Source organism: Branchiostoma belcheri, unplaced genomic scaffold (genome assembly GCF_001625305.1).
Source record: "Branchiostoma belcheri isolate BF01 breed outbred unplaced genomic scaffold, Haploidv18h27 scaffold104, whole genome shotgun sequence".
NCBI classification, from domain to species: domain Eukaryota; kingdom Metazoa; phylum Chordata; class Leptocardii; order Amphioxiformes; family Branchiostomatidae; genus Branchiostoma; species Branchiostoma belcheri.
The window spans coordinates 141,163-161,178 of NW_017802425.1; the positions used below are offsets into that span (position 1 = coordinate 141,163).

General features: G+C 42.9%; 2 protein-coding genes across 5 annotated transcripts in view; one reads left to right on the forward strand and one right to left on the reverse strand.

The window, feature by feature from the left end:
- LOC109476726 lies at positions 1–9,303 on the forward strand. Of its 2 annotated transcripts, none has more exons than XM_019777740.1 (3): positions 1–222; positions 2,463–2,586; positions 4,715–9,303. In XM_019777740.1, exon 3 carries the CDS (start codon positions 6,708–6,710, stop codon positions 8,313–8,315), a length of 1,608 nt encoding a protein of 535 aa, XP_019633299.1. In that variant the 5' UTR covers positions 1–222; positions 2,463–2,586; positions 4,715–6,707; the 3' UTR covers positions 8,316–9,303. The 2 variants fall into 2 exon arrangements, with proteins under 2 accessions (XP_019633299.1, XP_019633291.1); XM_019777732.1 differs by lacking the exon at positions 1–222 and adding an exon at positions 1,162–1,187.
- LOC109476704 overlaps positions 8,506–20,016 on the reverse strand; it is a 14,301-nt gene continuing 2,790 nt past the window's right edge. For 2 of the 3 annotated variants that reach the window (XM_019777711.1, XM_019777715.1), the window contains exons 2-17: positions 19,446–19,514; positions 19,108–19,210; positions 18,864–18,962; positions 18,278–18,494; positions 17,761–18,038; positions 17,409–17,549; positions 17,080–17,225; positions 16,734–16,910; positions 16,300–16,487; positions 15,679–15,896; positions 14,961–15,096; positions 12,034–12,664; positions 11,707–11,846; positions 11,277–11,401; positions 9,857–10,044; positions 8,506–9,542 (exon numbers count right to left, since the gene is read on the reverse strand). In XM_019777711.1, coding sequence (XP_019633270.1) covers positions 9,332–9,542; positions 9,857–10,044; positions 11,277–11,401; positions 11,707–11,846; positions 12,034–12,664; positions 14,961–15,096; positions 15,679–15,896; positions 16,300–16,487; positions 16,734–16,910; positions 17,080–17,225; positions 17,409–17,549; positions 17,761–18,038; positions 18,278–18,494; positions 18,864–18,962; positions 19,108–19,210; positions 19,446–19,459 — 3,012 coding nt within the window. In that variant the 5' untranslated portion in view covers positions 19,460–19,514 and the 3' untranslated portion in view covers positions 8,506–9,331. The remainder of the gene's footprint in view (positions 9,543–9,856; positions 10,045–11,276; positions 11,402–11,706; positions 11,847–12,033; positions 12,665–14,960; positions 15,097–15,678; positions 15,897–16,299; positions 16,488–16,733; positions 16,911–17,079; positions 17,226–17,408; positions 17,550–17,760; positions 18,039–18,277; positions 18,495–18,863; positions 18,963–19,107; positions 19,211–19,445; positions 19,515–20,016) is intronic. The other variant, XM_019777723.1, reaches the window with a different exon arrangement.

Consider the following 20,016-nt stretch of genomic DNA (forward strand, 5'->3'; position numbering starts at 1 on the left):
TAGGATCTAGGAAGGGTGGTACTACAGTTGGGGTGGACGGCAGGTTTGGTCAAAGACATTTCTTGACCAATTTCCCCCTTTGTTTATTTACAAATGACCGAATCACATTGTTGCAGCTGCATAATTTGTTTTACGGTCTGTATAGAGTCGCTAAGAATTGTGGGATCTAGCAGGGAGGGTGCCCGAATCATGCTGGGCCCAGCACTGATCCTGAGACCACAGGTATGTTTGCACCGTGTTTATTTGGACAGGGTTCGGGACAAGCCGAATACGTTGGGTGTGTCTGCCCTCCCTCTAAAAATCTGTTGTCTCAGTCTAGAAATATTATTGGCGTCGGCGTATTTAGTGTAGTTGAAAATCAGACATTCCTGTTTGATCTTTCACCTGTGTGTGTACGTACTGTCTGCCCGTCTGATGTTTACAATGTATCTCGTGCTAGTACTAGTACTTACTTGCATGACTGATACAACTTCATTTGTACATCGTCAAATATATCGATACACCCATTATGTTTTCATGACTAATGTTGGTGTTATTTTATTGCACCAGGTAAAGAAAGGCACATGAAAATCTGGCAGTATATTCATTAGTGTTGGTATCTGTTGGTATGTAGTGTTTTGGCATGCTTTGCGTGAGCGTGTCGGTGTCCCACACAATGTGCACCGTCCATTCCATACATAGTCTACGCTTCATTATACACGCAATCTGATTGGTGATTCGTTTGATTAAATTAAATGTTAGCAATTCAACTGACTTCTAAGTCACAATAGGAGGCCGACACACACATATGGAATAAGTTGGATTAAAAGTTCTGTTGCACATATCTGATCACTGCTTCAAGTTTTTGCTGCTTAGCTTGTAAATCCAGGTGTGTAAATCATGAGGGAACGATAGCACAACCTCTGATCGTCTCCTCGCCTGTACGTAATGAAGCGTGTTATAATCAGCTGTCTGTCATCCAAAGTACAAACTGACAACTTAATCTTTGGTTTACGGTCACCGGTCGTACACAAAGAATAATGGTTCTCATACATAAATCATGTAACCTCACATAAATAATAAGGCTGATGTAGAACAGATTAATAGACCGCTTCCGAATTATTTTTTGACGCAGCACACTGCAGGTGGTTGCATAGTATATGGACAGTCATCACACGATATCGATTGGGACGGCGCTGAATGAAACGGTAAGTCAACTTGATGTTTGGGCACGGTATGTACTGGGTATCCGTCTCCAAACACACACGCATGCATCATGTCACTATCTCTGCACGAAGTCGGCTGTCAATCAGTTCGGTCCTGTCGTCTACTCCCTGTCGCAGATAGCCAAATATGGCTTCCCGAACACTGTCGAACTTTCCCCAACCATGGCCAGGATGTAGGAATAGGTCGGGAGTGGTTGGCAGGTGTTCGGTGAGCTAATGTTCGATTTCGCCAGCCGAATGTTTCAAAATGTTTAAAACATTCGGGAGCGCACTGGAGGATGGGCCATGGTACTGGTTGGCTGGTGGTTGGGAGTAGGCCAGCTGTGGTCGGGACATGGTTTTTGACCCAAATTTAACTCATTCGATTCGTATCAAATAGTAGGCGTACATGTAGGCGCGGCCTAAATCTGACCAGGCTGCCCCCATCTTTGGTTGGTTGGTGGTCGGCGGGAAGGTTATGAACGTGGTTCTGAGGTTCTGAAAGCCGGTTCTGAAAATCTTCTCATGATCGATCAGTTTCTTTTCTTTTTCGAGACGTAAGAAAAGTTAAGGCCGTATCTGGTAGACCCATGGAAGTTTGGCAACAACACATAAAGCATAAAACACGTATCGCCTCTCTTTTAATACTTGTTATGTTATTCCAATACATGGTTGGCTGTTTGGATTGCTTTTTGGGGCCTGTAAAAGTGACACAGTTCCTTTTGTACGGTAATATAGCACGACTGGGGGCCGATGCGGGTGGCTTTCTTGTTTGTCAACGTGGCCTAAATCTCTCACCTGCCGAACATTGTGCAGGTGTTTTGAACACCTTAATCCACATTGATGGTCGGCACGCCTTGCAAAGGGAAGGCCACAAAGAAAACACCGAAAAAGGCTGTCTTTTATGGAGACATTCCTCGTTTCCCTGTGAGTCTACCCGCATAAGTTTACTCGGAGGGAACTATGTTCTTGTCAATGGTAAGACATGCGAGAGTACTATGTCAATGCTCCTCCTATGAAGTCTATAATACCCTTAACTACTTACTGAGATACGGAATGTCGTATTTTTGTGGCGTATACATGTACACTGACGTTATATTGTCAATATATATCATCTTGTCTTTTGTCTATTTTGTTCAAACAGGTTGTGAAGAGAAGATCCCGTCTTTTTGTTCGAGTTGGTTATGATGTCATCTACAAGAATCCGAAGTCTTAGAGTTCCCGCATAAGTGAGATAAAGGGAAACTTACGACCCGTTGTTTGTCCTGTCCATCACAGTGTATGCGGAACAAAACCACATCGGCGTGTTTACCCTGTCCTGGTTTGTGTTGTCCACGGTAGCGAGGCGACTGCTCTCAGCAGAGGACGCCCAGAATACTACACTACGGGGTTGCCACGCGAGGTAACATTCTCCTGACTTCTGTGTTTGCATGCGTGGAATTGTACCAGTTAATTAATCCGTGAGCTACAGTCTTAATGTTACATAACCAAAGTACCAGTCATTTTTCTTCTATAACGTTAACGGCGGTTCAGGTTGGTGTGTACCGTTTGTTTGATTTCATTTCAGTGTTCATTTCTTACATTTCCGTCGTTTCTCTCAGATGAGAATGTATATTTGTCAGCTTATCAGCGGTGTCGCTATGATGTTTACCATCATCTCTAGTGTACTAGAAATTTCACGCCACACCAATTATGACAATTCCAGTGTTCTCTTAAATGATGAATAGACTTTAGCCCAAGTAGCTCTCAGTCATTTCTAATTTCGTTTTAAATAGCTAGGGCATTATTTATCGGAGAAGTGTTTCAAATGTTTGAATATTACATTTGTGACTCATCATTTGGTTTCTTCCTGTAATTCTGCCCCAGGAATTCATGATTGTTCCAAATTGCGAAAGTAAACTGCCGTTTAGGACAAAACAATGTTTCTCAGCGCTAAGTCTTGTAGAGCCTTCAGTATACACCTGTTCAGGAAATGGCCAGCGTGCAGTATTGTGCTTAAGATAGATATCAATTGTTGTTCAGCCTAGTATGTGGTGAAATGTGATAGGTGTGTTATTATTCTTATAAAAAAGTAAAAGGTTAAAGTCTCAGATATCACTAAACTAGGACAGAGGGATCAATAGGACGATGCTGAAAGAAGGTGGTTCTGTATAGTTTCTCGTGAATGGTACAAAGTTTCACTGTGCGGCTTATGACTAGTACAAACAACCGTCAACATTGTGGATTCTTTGAAAGAGGGAAAACGGCTGTATCCTGAACCGTGCTTTATCCAGAACCAATCTGAGGCACGGTTCTGGATAGTCGGTGCGCATTTAGAACCCTGCCAAATCTACGTTCCTGGATACGCGGAGACTATCTAGAACCGTGTCTGATCCTAACCCTAACATATTCAGGATCCGAACTAGATAGGCACGTACGGTTGAGGATACGACAGGTTCCGCGTTGTCGAGACAGCCTTTCTCGTCCATAAGGACAGGGACATGAAATATTCCCACCAAGGCGATGCGATGTAAGAATGTCAAGTGTTTGGTATTATACCTTAGGCTCATAGCGCTGTCCGCAATAAAACATAAAGCATTGAAATCGTTTTACAATCAAAAACGTCACTTATCCCTCCAAGTATGCCGCCCTCAAACACGTCTTCTGGTGGTATAACAAACAAGTGGGTACTTAGGGAGCTGTTTGGACTACTCTGCTTGGACAAGGGGACCGTATGGGGTCTTGTTGGAACAACCATGTACAAATACCTTGTTGTCAGAAAGGCTAGGGGTCCATTCAGAAGGCGTCGTCAAAAAGGTTTGATGAACACCGGGGCTTACATCAGTAAACATTACGCACTTCCCAAAACCTGCTTTGTAAATGGACGGACCTTTATCAAAACAAACTAAGAACTATAAAACCTGGTGAAAGAATCAGAATGCAGATATCCCAGAACTAGCGCTAGGTCTGTGACGTCGCAATGCGTCATGCTAATAATAGAGAAAAGTGAAGATAAACACATTTGTGTCAGTTTTCCGTGGTACTTATTTCATGACAATGCCGTCCTTTTCTGCGTGTTTCATGGAATACAGTGTTATTTTCTTCTCTTGTCACAATACCCAACATTTCCTGTGTACCTGGTAGTTACAAAGTTACAGATAGAGATAACGGGTAGCCGTGCGCACCGTTACGAATCATCACGGGAAGGCGAGGGACATGCATGATGTGGGTAGACGTTGGGATCAATGGGGATGTCGTTAATGTGAAGTTAAAGATGGAACTTCTGTCCATGTTGTGAGCTGACTTAAAACGCGAAGTCTCTTCTGGACAGATTAAGAATTCTGTTTATAAGAATGAGGTATTAGAAGCTATCACGCCATTAGGCGATATTGCCAAAAGTTTCTATTCTTTATAATCTCGAACATTGATACATGTAGTGGGTATAAAATCGGTTCAGAGTTGATCACTCCCATTTACATACATGTATTATTATGTATACACGTTTTACTGACCACCCACTGACATGTTTTATTGTATGTTTGAAAACTCAGGTAATGTCGCATCTTCAATGTACCATCAAGACTGAGTCTCCCTCTGCAAAGGCAATGTCTTCTGCAATGTTCTACATGTAGACTCCAGGCAGTGTTTCCGAGCAAGAGACTACAAACGGACGATTCAGAGATTCTCTCAGCCTTTAAATTTCGTCCAACGAGCGTCAAAAAGGACGAAACATACGGGATACCATCAAAGTACGAAGTGCTTTCCCCATGACAATGTTTAACTGCCGAAGGGATATTCTGATGGTTGTTAACAGCCCTAAAAGTGGACCACAAAACAGTACGCCAACAAACGACAGGATTTCTTTGTAAACATTTACGACGCGACAATCTGCACCCCTGGTCACACTCTGTAAATTTGCCTGGCGCTCTGAGGTGTGCCAATGCAAACAGCACAGGTGTAACAATAAGATAATCCTCTCGAGTCCCTCCCAGAGGGAGCACACTAAGTGCGTTACTTACGCCATATAACATCAGAGAGTCAACCAGTTCTAATTATCTTGGGATTTGGAACTCCTCCTCTGTCGTTACATTGTGTGCCGTACAATTACCAGCTCTCCCAGGATCTCCGCACATAATAACTGTGTACACCAGCCCAATACCACCCCAAACTCCTGGAGCTGTGTCAATAGGAGAAGGATGTGTCCGTAGGAGAATTAAAAGTCCCCTGCGTTGTCACTGGCCTTCAAAAATGTGCTTGGCGTGAGTGAATGAGCGTCTCCGAAAGGCGGGAAGAACAAGCTCGTACAAAGGATTCAGCATTCATTGCGTGGTTATGGGAAGACGTAAGAACGGTCACTGTCACTGTTCTTCTGAAAGCGGGTTCTAGGCATGAGTTGAATGAATGGACGTTGACATGTTAGTAAGAGACGTCAAAAACCATTGGATACTAGTATCAAAAATGAGAACTGAGTGACACAAAGGTAATTGTGTAAAGATACAATCCGCTGACGAAACCCTTTGAAGCAGAAGGAATACTAACTTACGCCTCCCCCACTCCAGACAATAGGGTAGCAAAATGACTTATTAATGCGTCGCCTCCGCCGCAGAACAGGATATCGTCTGCATAGATACGGCTGCAAACCTAGCTCGACTGAGGATCTCTGTCTCCGTGGATACCAAGCCTTTTGGGACGAGAGACAACATTTTCACATACCTCTATAAGTCTGGCTCAAGAGAGCCTATCGGGAGTAGATAGCGTGCACAGAAGCTAGAAATACGCCAGTACTAGAGTTCAGTCGGTCGGGGAACGAACCATTTAAATGTGGTTGCACCAAACCTGTTGCATCTTTAACTACATACGCTTAACTGCGGATTGAAGAAGGTTGAGAAGGTTTGTGAACTTCCATCCCGTATATGTCGCGTGTTCAAGAGGACATTTCGCAAATGTGCTGAATTTATTGCCGTACTTGCTGTTCACGAGTTACATGGTAACGGGAGTCTCGGGCACTCGTGCGTACATTTTTGTACATGTAAAACAAAACAGCGTCGCGACTCAGAACGTGCCAGTCAAAAGTAAACCGCGGGCGACTTCATCGGCGACAGCTGGGGCCGCGTGTGTTCTCCAGACATACAAACGCTTTTTATCTGGATCCTTACAAAGTCATATCATAGCAAAGAACAATGCGTATTGACGGCAGAAAAAGTACCAATACTCCGAGAGAGCGCCTTGAGTAACTGAACTCCTTTGACGCTAGAAGATGTAAGTGCATGTTTATACCAGGTGACAACAGTTAGCCTGAAACGCCGGCTTTTGAAGTAAGCTTCTCTTTACTGTTGTTTTGGCTCGTCTGCGCTCAAAAATTCCAAGTTGACGCCATGCAGGAAGACTAGTAACACTAGACACTACATGCCTTACAAATACCGCCTGTAGTATTGAAGGGTTGGAGGCATTTCCGCAGCTGCGTTACAGTGGTCGTACCGACAGTGTTACCGGCCAGTCAGGTTTCTGCAGTTTTGTCTTGTTGCTGGCGAGCCTCTTACAACAATGGCGTTGAGATACTTGCGTTCGTGGTGGAACTCCCGTAAGAATGGCACACTATGGACCTCGGAGGACGACACAGACATATTTGAAAAGGCGGACAGTGGGACGGAGGAAAGTTCGTCCGTCGACGCGTCGTCTGGGACGATGTCGTACTCCGTTCTGGAGTCGGCGGACATCGACACCGATGTTCTGTTCATGTCGCAGTCGTCGGATGAGAACCTCACGAGTGAGTCGTCTTCTAGTGACTCTTATTTCAATAGGCAAAGAGGTAAGGGCAAAGATTACATCACTAGTTGTACCGGTAAGGCAGGGACTTTTGATGCAAGATTGGACACTGGTACTGGAGAGGATAGTTCCAGTTCTAACTCTAGGAACACCAATACGACGGCAGATGACGAGCAGGACATTTATTCAGAAATTGGATATTCAAACAGATTGCAGAGTCCGTCACGAAGTCACACAGATTTAGTCATACCAGGTCGTGGGATACCGTGTGTTTGGCAAGAGAATTCAGAAAGCGGTGTACAGTCGGAAATGTCCCATTCCTCACCGAGTTCACACAGTCAGTCAAGCGGAGATGGAACGTCATGGGAACTGGCGTTTCAAACTTCGGGCGAGTTGTCAGACAGCATTGAGGAACTGTCGGACATTTGTTTTATCGCAGAAATTCTCCAGCCTTGTGAGAATTGTCATAGGAGACTGAAGGAGGCAACGGTTCCCCCCAAGACGTCCTGGGAAGAAAAATCCTGCGAGTTCAGAGCTATCGGGGATCCGAGTCTGATTCGAACGAGAACATGTAGCAGAGATACACGTAATGAGTGCAGTAGCCTTGCCACCTCTAGTGAGTTTGGCACGACAGAGAGTTACACTCTAAGCGGCTCCACAGGTTACTGTTACACGTGTACTTGTGACACTTGTTCTACCGATGAGTCGGAGAGTGACACGTGCACCATGACATGGCCGCCGGCCAATGTGCGCCCCTCGCCCGCCGCCTGTCTCCCCACCGACCGGACATCGCCGGACGAGCGAATCGCCTTCTGGATCGACCAGAACGCGAACCACTGGAAGAAGGGAAAGAGCAAAAATTCGCAGACGATGTCGAAGGCCGGGCGATTTCTTGTCAAATTTTGCACAATAAGGAGGAAAAACATAACGGACAAATACAGAAAACGACGCACCCTGGTACAGAGTAACGTCACCGGGGTAAGTAATACAACGGACGAGAACGTTAATGTCTTTTCGGAAGAAGGCTTAAACAAATGTGGCTTTCATCTGTGTGAACCAGATGGGAACAATGAAACAATGAAAGCACATAAAGGATGGAAAAAATTGAACAGAAACTATCGACCTCTCATAGCCTATGAAAAGACAATGTTTCTGGAATCCTATGGGATAGGCCGACTGACAGAGGTCGGGCCGGTTGAGCCTACAACATTGCTCCAGACACAAAACAACAGAGTAAGGTGTGAGTCTGAACAAGAAGTGAGCAGCATTGGGTTTGCACGTGTAAAAAGGTTAGGTAGACCTAATGAAGGAACTGAAAGGAGAGTCGACGCTCTACGGAGTACGAGTCCTCAAAAACGAAAGTTAATGATAGAATCGTCTATATAATGAGAATGCTCTACCCATGACAGAATGAAGTAAGTTACATCACCGAGTTTTGTGTTTTTTTATGTATTCATAAACGTGTCATCTTTTTTGAAACTATGAGAATGATTGTCTACATGTATGCTTCATCAGGAGAGACATGGTATCAGAAGTACATGGTGTTGATTAGGAATAAACCACCACAGATGACATATGATGCTTAACTTTTGTCTTTGATTTTTTCCTTGTAATCAGGAGTGAACAGGTTGTAAGATTGCAACATCTCATTGCGACATCTCAGTGACAGTTAAATATTGATTATAGAAAGAAAACAGTTATACAATACAACACGAAATGGAAATGTCTCATTGTGCTCCAATTCCTCCCAATAATTATTTCTTGTCTTGCCTTGAGAAGGACTTTGTCTCTCATCATGCTCACGAACTGTCTCTCACTATGCATACAGACTAGGATAGCGTTTACTAAAACTATTCTACTAATATTTACTAACATTTGTAGCTGTGAGATATTACATCTGGAATGTGGTGTTGTCAGATTGCAATCTTTGGCTACATTGTGTGAGCTTAAACAGCGAGGAAATACAACATTGATTGTATCAATGAGAAATCCATGTTGCCCTCCCTTGTTTGTCTATAATGCCAGGGATGTTGTTAAGGCTTAGAGTCCCCCAGGGCAAGAATTATAAGGCGTGTCTGTCTCAGACCGCACCTCGAAAATTAACGAGAATATTGGTCACTACAGCAGGTAAACATCATACATCTATCAATGGAAAACCTGACGGGCTGAGGTGATATAGAGATGTCAAACTGACTGGTACACTCAGGCATGGCTTTTAAAGTTGGATCCAGACTCCAAAACATATTGTGAGATCTGCTAGATACTTAGTGACAGGTGATAATCATATACTAGTATTCAGATAGGGCAGAAGGGAAAGGCATGTTAGATCAGTGTTTAAATCATGTCTAGGAAATGAAATCCTAGTATGCCAGTTATAAATGTTGAACAAAGAATTTAAACAGTCATGGACTATGGCATTGGGAGCTAGCTCTCATCTGTCGTAGACACTGGGATGCCTCCATTCTGTCTGTGGGGAGGACAGCCCAGCAGGCCTCCATGATGTTCCTCCAGTGGCTGTTAGGCGGTTCTCCAATGCTGTCACCAGGTCGTCTTGTTCCCAGGGTGGACAGGAGGTGGGCCAGACTTTCTCCATCGTAGACTCTTCTCCCATACCTGTGGGATATGTGGACAGACAGACATTGGTTTCTTGAGGGTCTGCATGGGGATCAACGCTCAATGCTGTCAATGCTCAATGGTAAATTTAGGAGGACCAATAAAACTTTACCGTAAATTCAGGTGTTCTGGTAACACACAGTAAATTAAGTTGTTCCTGTACAAGGCTCTTTGAAAATTTCTTGAATTTGTATTCACGGGGTGTCTGTACAAATACATACATTATGACAAGAAATAACATACAATGTATGACATAGAAATAAAGCAACCATGTTTTGCGACAAATTTTCTGCCAGTTAGGATTAAAGACTTACCATATCTCCCACATCATGAGTCCCAGTCCATACATGTCGCAGTAGGACTCATAATGACCACCCTTCTGCAGAACATCCGGGTGGAGGTACACTGCAGATGGCAACATGGCGTCTTCTGTGTCATTTGTTGCAGCCACATAGCGAGGAAGGCCGATGTTTGTGAGTTTTACTTCACCTTCCATGGATACCTGCGGGTGCAACAGTTGTTGCAAAGCAGAGTGATCACTGAGTTAAGTGACTTCATTAGATAGAGAGAAAACATGAAACTTTGCACATATAGCAAGGAACCATTTATAGGACAACTAACAAGGTTATAACCTTATAACCTATAACTTTAATTAACTATATCCATAGTTAATAGTTAGTTAATAATTATGGGTTCACCACACCACGAAGTGGTGGTGAACCCATATTGCTTTTTCTGATGTTTCTTCTCCTCCTTCTCCTCCTCCTTCTTCTTCTTCTCCTGCCATTTTTTAAATGGATTCAGCTTCTTCATTTTAGGGCCTAAGGTCCTGAAATTTGGTATGGAGGTACAGTGGGCAAATACCCCTAGGCGTTTTTTAAATTTTTGTGATACAGGCTTTTAGAATGGTTTTATTTGTGTTTTTTGGCTGTGTTATAGCAAATGTATTACTGTGTTAGTGTGCCGTCTTTATCACGTCTGGGCATGAGTCATCACAATGGAATGCAGGGCATCAACCAATAGGCATGCAGCTTTCCTCTATACTTCTTGCTGATTGGCTGTTGGGATTTAACTTGATTAACACCTGCACAGAGCATTTCCACCTGCACAGAGCATTTCTTGCTGATTGGCTGTTGGGATTTAACTTGATTAACACCTGCACAGAGCATTTCCATACTGACAATATGTCTTTATTCAAGTGTTTTGGTAGGTATTTCAAGCTTTTCTGCTCCAGCATTGGAATGCGGGGCATGAACGTTTTTTATTTATTTTGAAAATCAACAGTTTGCATTATGCAATTAAAAATCCTAACCAATAAAGTAGGGAATAGCTATCCAACTGTAGTTTTAGTTGTATGTTACTTCATATTATAGTTATATCAATGTAAATCATTGTTTTCCCTTGTGTTTCTCATTCTTTCCCTGCCATGTCGTAAAATGTGGTGAACCCATTGCTGTATTTGCTCCAAAGCAAATATTGGCCTTTCTAGTTAGTTATAGTTTCCTTATCTATAAGTTTAATTAACCTTATTTTGTACATACCATAATTGTTAGTTAGATCTTCTTATAAAAAAAGTCACTGTTGTATAAGATATTATCTTTGATATCATTTTTCCTGAACAACTATTACCATTGGTACCAGAAAGTAAGACAGAAGTCTCATGCATGTCTCAATTATACTGCATTCTTTAGAAAGGCAATGCAGTCATGAACTGTTAGTTTGATGTGCCCTCACCAATACAGTATCCAATGACAGTTCAGCATGGACTAAGCCCCTGCAGTGTAAGTAGAGCAGCCCCTCCAGTATCTGAATAACCTTGGCCTTGGCTTCTGGGATAGCATACAGGCTCTTCATCAGAGCTATATGGAAATACCAATGAACCAGAGTTAGCCAATGATTTAATGTATATATTATATAATTTTATATGTGTACATATTGGAAGAGTAATAGACTGAAATATGCAAGAATCAAGCCAAGATATGTTGTCAAAATGAAACAGATAGATCAACATGCCAATAAGACATTACTAAAATTTGCTGTTCAAATTTTAATGTGATCAAGGTCCATGTATCAGCCAGAGGATCTTAAAGTAGACCAAAACACCATCATGTATGTCTGTCAGATTAACAAACTTTAAGGTACAGTCAATAAATGATGTTTTTACCTGGAATCCGGAATGGATGTTGCAATTCTGTTCTGAGGGAACCTTTCAGCTGCTCAAGTAGTAAAACTGGGTGCCTTACTCCTTGTCTCACACTCTCACCAACACCTTGAAGTGCTGCAATGTTCTTGTGATCTACCCGTCTTGAAGGATAACATTGGCATAAAGAAATACATGTAAGCATATCTTGTGAAGGAATAGACCAAATAATAGTCAGTAGATATTCTAAAATTTGTAATTGGCATTCTTTTTGCCGATAAAAAATTTACAAGAAAAGGGTTTTGAAAGGAAAGAAAAGTGCTATACTCCTGTTGCTCAGTTTCAACTTACCTAAGGAACTCCTCCTCTTTCTTGATTGTTGCTGCACTGTCGGCATCAAGACGAGCCCTGTATTCTTTGCAAGACAAAACTTCTGTGGTGGATTCTCTCTGGATGTTCACACTGTACAGCATGCTGAATAACCCATCAGACACTTCCACCCCAGATTGTGTGATGTTGGACTCGGAGATGTCATAATCACGCACATGTTGGTACTCAAAAGCACTCAGGAGTCCTTGCAAGTTCATAAATGTCTTATAAATGGGTCGATAGGTCAGCATTAGCTGTTCATTACTTCTCTCTTCCTTTTGAAGACTTGAAACTAGTGAGCGGTCAGCTTCGATCAATGCAGGGATGATCTTCTCCAGTTTGACCAGGAAGTCCGCGGTATTCCTCAATTTAGCCTGGACATATTGGCACATGTTTTCCTTCTCTGAAAACCTTTGCATTGCAGTTGATACACGCTGTTGCATGTACTGCACCTTGTCTGCGCGGTAGACAGCTAGATGCTTCTCAGAGGCCAGTTTCTTTCGTACGGCCTTGATGTCCAAGTAGGCCAACACCGGGATTGCAACTACAGCACTGACAGCAATCCCCACCGGCAGCCATATTGGTGACATCAGACCAATGGCAAACTTCTGACCTGTTTGGACAAAAACAGCCATTAGTGTCATTAGTCATTTCAACAACCATTTAATATCATAGTGTTAACATTAATATCAAGTTTGTCATCAGCACTAATGAAGATTGAACTTCATGATTCAAATTTTGGATATGGTACATGTACTTAAACATCATTCGGTGGTTTCCGTGCTTATACAGCCTTCAGTGGCACTTTTCATGGTACTGATACAGCCTTCAGTGGCACTTTTCATGGTCTGATATAGCCTTCAGTGGCACTTTTTCATGGTACTGATACAGCCTTCAGTGGCACTTTTCATGGTGCTGATTGGGCCTTTGGTGGCACTTTTCATGGTACTGATACAGCCTTCAGTGGCACTTTTCATGGTACTGATACAGCCTACAGTGGTACTTTTCATGGTACTGATACAGCCTTTGGTGGCACTTTCCATGGTACTGATACAGCCTTCTGTGGCACTTTTCATGGTACTGATACAACCTTTAGTGGCACTTTTCATGGTACTGATACAGCCCTCAGTGGCACTTTTCATGGTACTGATACAACCTTTAGTGGCACTTTTCATGGTACTGATGCAGCCCTCAGTGGCACTTTTCATGGTACTGATACAACCTTTAGTGGCACTTTTCATGGTACTGATACAGAGTTCAGTGGCACTTTTCATGGTACTGATACAACCTTTAGTGGCACTTTTCATGGTACTGATACAGCGTTCAGTGGCACTTTTCATGGAACTGATACAGTGTTCAGTGGCACTTTTCATGGTACTGATACAGCATTCAGTGGCACTTTTCATGGTACAGATTGGGCCTTTGGTGGCACTTTCCATGGTACTGATACAGCCTTCTGTGGCACTTTTCATGGTACAGATTGGGCCTTTGGTGGCACTTTCCATGATACTGATTCGGCCTTTGGTGGCACTTTCCATGGTACTGATACAGCCTTCTGTGGCACTTTTCATGGTACTGATACAGCCTTTAGTGGCACTTTTCATGGTACCAATACAGCCTTCAGTGGAACTTTTCATGGTACTGATACAGCATTCAGTGGCACTTTTCATGGTACCGATACAGCCTTCAGTGGCACTTTCCATGGTACTGATACAGCCTTCAGTGGCACTTTTCATGGTACAGATTGGGCCTTTGGTGGTACTTTCCATGGTACTGATACAGCCTTCAGTGGCAGTTTTCATGGTACTGATACAGCCTTCAGTTGCACTTTTCATGGTACTGATACAGCCTTCAGATACGTGGCTAGGCCACGTATCTAAAATGCCAAGACAAAGACTGCCAAAAGTGGTGTTAACGTGGTGCCCACAAGGAAAAAGGAAGAGGGGCGGGCAAAGTATGACGTGGAGAAAAACAGTGGAAAGAGACCTTGCAGTGATGGCCTGCGAGTGAAGGGGACGCAACGAGCCACGCAAGATAGAGGCAGATGGAGAACAATGATGGCCCACCTCAGCAGTAGCTGATATGCGGTGGAGCGGTAGGTAGGTAGTAGGTAGGCAGTAGGTAGGCAGCCTTCAGTGGCACTTTTCATGGTACTGATACAGCATTCAGTGGCACTTTTCATGGTACTGATACAGCCTTCAGTGGCACTTTTCATGGTACAGATTGGGCCTTTGGTGGCACTTTCCATGGTACTGATACAGCCTTCAGTGGCAATTTCCATGGTACTGATACAGCCTTCAGTGGCACTTTTCATGGTACAGATTGGGCCCTTGGTGGCACTTTCCATGGTACTGATACAGCCTTCTGTGGCACTTTTCATGGTACTGGTACAGCCTTCAGTGGCACTTTTCATGGTACAGATTGGGCCTTTGGTGGCACTTTTCATGGTACTGGTATTTTTCATGGTACAGATTGGGCCTTTGGTGGCACTTTCCATGGTACTGATACAGCCTTCAGTGGCAATTTCCATGGTACTGATACAGCCTTCGGTGGCACTTTTCATGGTACAGATTGGGCCTTTGGTGGCACTTTCCATGGTACTGATACAGCCTTCAGTGGCACTTTTCATGGTACTGATACAGTGTTCAGTGGCACTTTTCATGGTACTGATACAGTGTTCAGTGGCACTTTCCATGGTACTGATACAGCCTTCTGTGGCACTTTTCATGGCACTGATTAAGCGTTCAGTGGCACTTTTCATGGTACTGATACAGCCTTTAGTGACACTTTTCATGGGACTGATACAGCCTTCAGTTGAGATATACATGAAATCAGGAATTCTATGAAGATAATGATGCATTCATGATTTAAATACATACATTTTGTTTATCTATCAATCATAATCTCACCTGTTGAGAGGTTGAATATGGAGTGGACTTTGGTGGTGTACTCCTCATCATGGAGAAGGTAAAACAGATCATCCTGTCGCGACCCTTGAAGGGCATGCTCTACCCATGACAGCTGCTGCTCGATGACACTAAACTCCTGTACAAATGAAACAAAGATGAATGATATCAAGGATTAATCAATCAATTAACATATCAATCGATCAATCAATCAATTATGCTACAACAACACTAAACTCCTGTACAAAGGAAACAAAGATGAATATGAAATATTACCATTATGATAATATCAATAAGCTTTTTCAAAGTGGAGTACTGACATTTAATGCAGATACATTATGTTAATTTTAGTAGAATGCATATTCCAAGAGGTTAGCGACCCTGGACCAAGAGGAGGTTTGAATCACGGCTGTTGTTGATCACCCGACATGCACAAGACTGTAAAGGGTCACAATCCTTAGAAAAGGATGTGAAGCTGTGGTCCCTGTTTAATGTGCATGTTGAAATGAGAATTTCCCAGATACAATCATAATGAACCTGTAAACACTCACTACAGTACATCTGTAGTGAGTGTCTGTCTTCTCTGTCATGACCAGTGGAAGATTATCTCTTCAGTGATCTGAATCTGGATTGAGATCATTTTGTTTATGATGGCCAGGTACATGTACATATTGCTAAGACAGATAGCTAGGGCAGATCAAGTTGTTTCTGAATAACATACCTTGCGGAACTCATCAGTGATAGTGGACTCAAGGTCCATCAAGTAGGAGTCGAAGTGCTCCTGGGACAAAATGGCCGCCAGACGTTCACTGATTCTGGTTTCCAAGGCCTTCTCCAGGGCAGCCCAGTCCTCACCGTTAGGTAGATCTGTTTCATCCCATTGTGACATCATGCGCTGCACATGAGCAGACTGAAGAACAGACTGCAGGTGGCCAACACCTACAGGTATGAACAAGAATATCTTAGATTGCATTAAGCTTTTCTTTGTGGCCCAAAATAATCTAAAGGATGTAGGTCCATATGCATGTCCAATATGTTGTATCCTGGACCTCCATACACACCTTGACAGCTAGTGTCAAAATAAGTGGTCCACCATCTGATCTGAGCCAGCATTCCGTATGCCGAATTAGTAAAGAAGTATGGAAGGCACCACATTCTATGGTACAATTTAGCCTTTAACCATAGCCCAATACAAAGGGACTCATAGCCCCGACAACAGATTTTTTCACATTACAAGTGACTTTGTTTGCAAACACTTACAGTGTATGTATCAAAAATTGTGAATGACTTAAACATGTCAACATAATCTATAGCATGAAGAAATCCTGTGTGAGTGACACACCTTCCTCAACCCTGTCCTGAAGGAACTCCTGCAGCTTGCCGATGATGTGTCCTGCCTGTTTCTCTAACTTGTTTAGTCTGACTTCAGTCTCCCTGTACAGCTTAATGTTGGTTGCCTTGGATGACTTAGCCTGCTGCACATAGACTCCTGAGTGGTACACAACTCTGGCCACCAGGTAGTCCAGCCACCTGTCAACAATTACAGTAAGTAAACTCCCATTACGGCCAGTTTTTGCTGAATTTTTGTTTATTTGTTTACTGTTTATTTGTTTGCTCGTGATTAAAAATGACAGCACTAAGAAAGCTGACAGATAGGAGAGAAATATGGTGAATCAAACTTTGAGAAAAAAGGTTTATGGTGCCTCAAAAAAAAACTATTTCAATTCCAACTGAGCACCTGTATTCACAATACACACAGTGAGGTACATGTATTACCTAAACTGGTGTTGCAACTTAGACCTAAGGCTGATGGGTAGCAGCTTTTCTATTCCATTCAAGAGCCTGACAAAATCAGAGGCCATATAGCCTGCAACACTGATGTCTGCTGCTATCTTGGTGGACAGGAAGAACAGCTGGTCTGTTGTGAACCCTGGCCAGCTGGCCTTCAGTTTCCTGAGAAAATGGAAAGATTATGGTAGATCTTATAATAACTCACATGTATGCTTATAATACAAATGCCAGTCAAAGGTACTGTTAAGTCTCTCCAAACATAGTTAAGTCAGTGATGACAAAGAAAGTAGACTGGGTATTATACTAATTATAGTTTTATATAACCGTATACCTTATAGTGTCCTGTTTCACAGCCTCTCGCTCACTAGGAGGAATGAGGTCCCACTTGTTGCAGACGAAGATGGCAGACCGAGGTGAAAACAGAGGGCGGTCATCCTCACCCTTCCTGGAGTTAACTGCCTGCAGCAAGGCTTGAAGCTGTGCAGGTGAAAAATAAAGGGGAGCAGGGGTGTCATCATTTTGCCTTGTGTGGACTGCATGCTTTGCACTAACCATGAATGTCAGAAGTGTGAGATAATAACATCTGTGTTTAAAAGTGGTTTCAAATTTTGAGACCAAAATATTTCATAATGTGGCTTTAAGGGTGAACACGCTACTTACCCTGTCCTCCTGTACCCCTCCTGCACTTGCACTATTGATGACATAAATGAAGGCAAAGGCTTCACTGAGATAGTCCATGGCAACACTGGTCATAGCTGGGCTCTCCCCAATACCTGGGCTGTCCACCAGGAAAACTCCACTCTGAAAAATAAATACTCTACAATTCTTTTCAGACAGGAATATATAACATTTCAGTATGACTTTCTAGAAACCATTCTAATGCCCATCCTATTGCTCCAATTGCCTACATCATACAGTAGCTTGTCAATGAATAGTCTGTCCCCTGACAATACCTCTAGATCTCTTGTAAGGTTTGCCCCTGAGGACATTCACTACACATGCATGTAAATACCTTCAGATAGTTGATGGGAAGATAGATGTCCACACTCTTATACGGCAGCGGCTGGTCTCTTTGCTTGTTGTGCACATACTCAGACAGCACGTTTAGATCTGAGTTTTCCTCCAATGGGATTTCTTTCTCCACTCCGTCCAGGGTCATAGCAACAGCCCGTCGCCTCACCCCGTACCTCAGTCTGCAGATGACTGATGTGGAGGACAGGTGAGAACAAGGTAACAGGTCCTGTCCCAGGAGTAGATTCAGGAGACTGCTTTTTCCTGCAGATGTTTCACCTGTTGATGGAAAAGGAAAAATTTGTGATGAAAAAATGAAACTTGAATTTTGAATTTCAGCCATCGTCTGAGACTTATAACTGTCTCCAATAGACATCCAAGTTATAAGACACACAAGAAAACAGTTACTGAATCAACTGCATACTGTTAGGTTTTCAAAATCTACCCAGTTGCCCAAGTAACCTTTCTCTTGTAGTTTGGGAGTTCCCATCTTTCCAATCTATAGACTTAACACATACCAGCAACTAGAATTGGGCAGTCAGCAGCTGCTAGTTGAGCCTTTTTCGTCTCTAGCTTGTCCCTGTAGTACATGGTGAACTCGTCCCTCGCTAGGTGGTGCTCAATGTTGGTGTCCAGAGTCTCCATCAGTGTTGCAGCCGTGTCGTAAAACCCCTCCAGACTTATCCTCCTGGTGACGTCAGCTTCTATCAAACGTGCAACAACAGCCACTGCATCCTGGGCAGGGTGAACATAGACCATATCGTACATTTGTCTGCTCTCGTGGACCATTTTTGGCAATGCCTCAGGGGTGAGCCTAATAGTATAATTTGCAGTCAGTCTGCAGGAATTCCAGCTATTTTCAACTTGACATGTCATTTTCCACAAATAACATCTGTTTGTCCCTGGAAGTAGGTTGTCCCAAGTGCAAGCCTCAGGGGCAACTATATTTTGTCAAGACTTTCTAGTAGCTAACTTAAAGCTAAAATCTATAATATCAGTTAATGTGAGCCTCCCACCTCCTTGAAAACAACCCAACTTGAATCATTTCCACCCTTCCAAATACACTCTGACAGATATTAAATTAGTTACTATCCTTTTACTCACATCTGTTGTTCTCTCTGTCCTTCCATGTTCCTGTAACACTTTGAGTACATGGATGCGCATACTCAATTTGATATCATCAAGATTCTTCGCCCTCTTAATCTGATGAATGGAAAAAAAGTCATAAGTTGGCACTTAGAGTTACACTTAAAACAAAACACATAAATAATTTTGTAAACATGACGTCCCTCCTTTCTGACTCAATGATAGCACAATATCTGTTATTTTAAAGTTGCAGTGGGCTTACTTCTATCCCATGGTGCCTGGCAAGCCTGATAGCTGACATGACGTCACCAAGGTTGTCTATTTCCTCTTCCAACAGTGGCAGCATTTGACCTTCAACAGCCATTCTAGGGGTCACAGGTGAGAACTCATCAACACAAAATCTTGTTGGAAACAGGAAAAGAGTATTCAAATTGCATTATCCTGATTGCAATATCTTGGGTCTGCTGCACATTGATAAGGGGGTCAACAGAACACTAAGAACATCATAAACATTACATATTAACCTTATGTACATCATAAACATTACATATTAACCTTATGTACATGTAACTTGTTTTCCTCTGGGGGGGGGGTCTTCACCTTTGACACTGCATTGGGCATTCACACTCTTATTCCCTGTTACAGAGGCTGCCATTCATCTCAGTCCTGCTGTAAGGGCAGCCAAGGTCAGATTTGACAGCTGTCAATCACATCACACAATGGGAGATAAAATAGGGCTGTAAAATGATTGCCTGTGAATCATCCATCTCTAACAAGAAACAGTCAGTAGAATAGGGCTGTAAAATGATTGCCTGAGAATCAAACTTTCTAACAAGAAACAGTCAAATAACAGAACAGGTGTCAGGTAGCCCTCCTTAGCTGGGAGAGAGATAACCTTTACTAGCTATAATGGCAAATGTTTGTATGGGTGGAAAACTGACAGAAACACGAAAATAAAGTTAGGATATGGCAAACTTAGTACAGATGGGCTTAGGGACCCTACGGTATTTACCGGGGGGGGAGGGCCGGTGCGTACGGGGGGAGGGCCAAGGAAAAATGAGAAGGGGCTGGGGGAGGGCCAAGGAAAAATAAGAGAAGGCGGGGGGAGGGCCAAGGAAAACTTTTTATCACAATTCTTATACCTTTTCAATGCTTTGAAAAGTAGGAAAGT

Bases quoted from the DNA above. Each gene is read 5' to 3' on its own strand.
- LOC109476726 (XM_019777740.1), top strand. From the start codon at position 6,708: ATGGCGTTGAGATACTTGCGTTCGTGGTGGAACTCCCGTAAGAATGGC.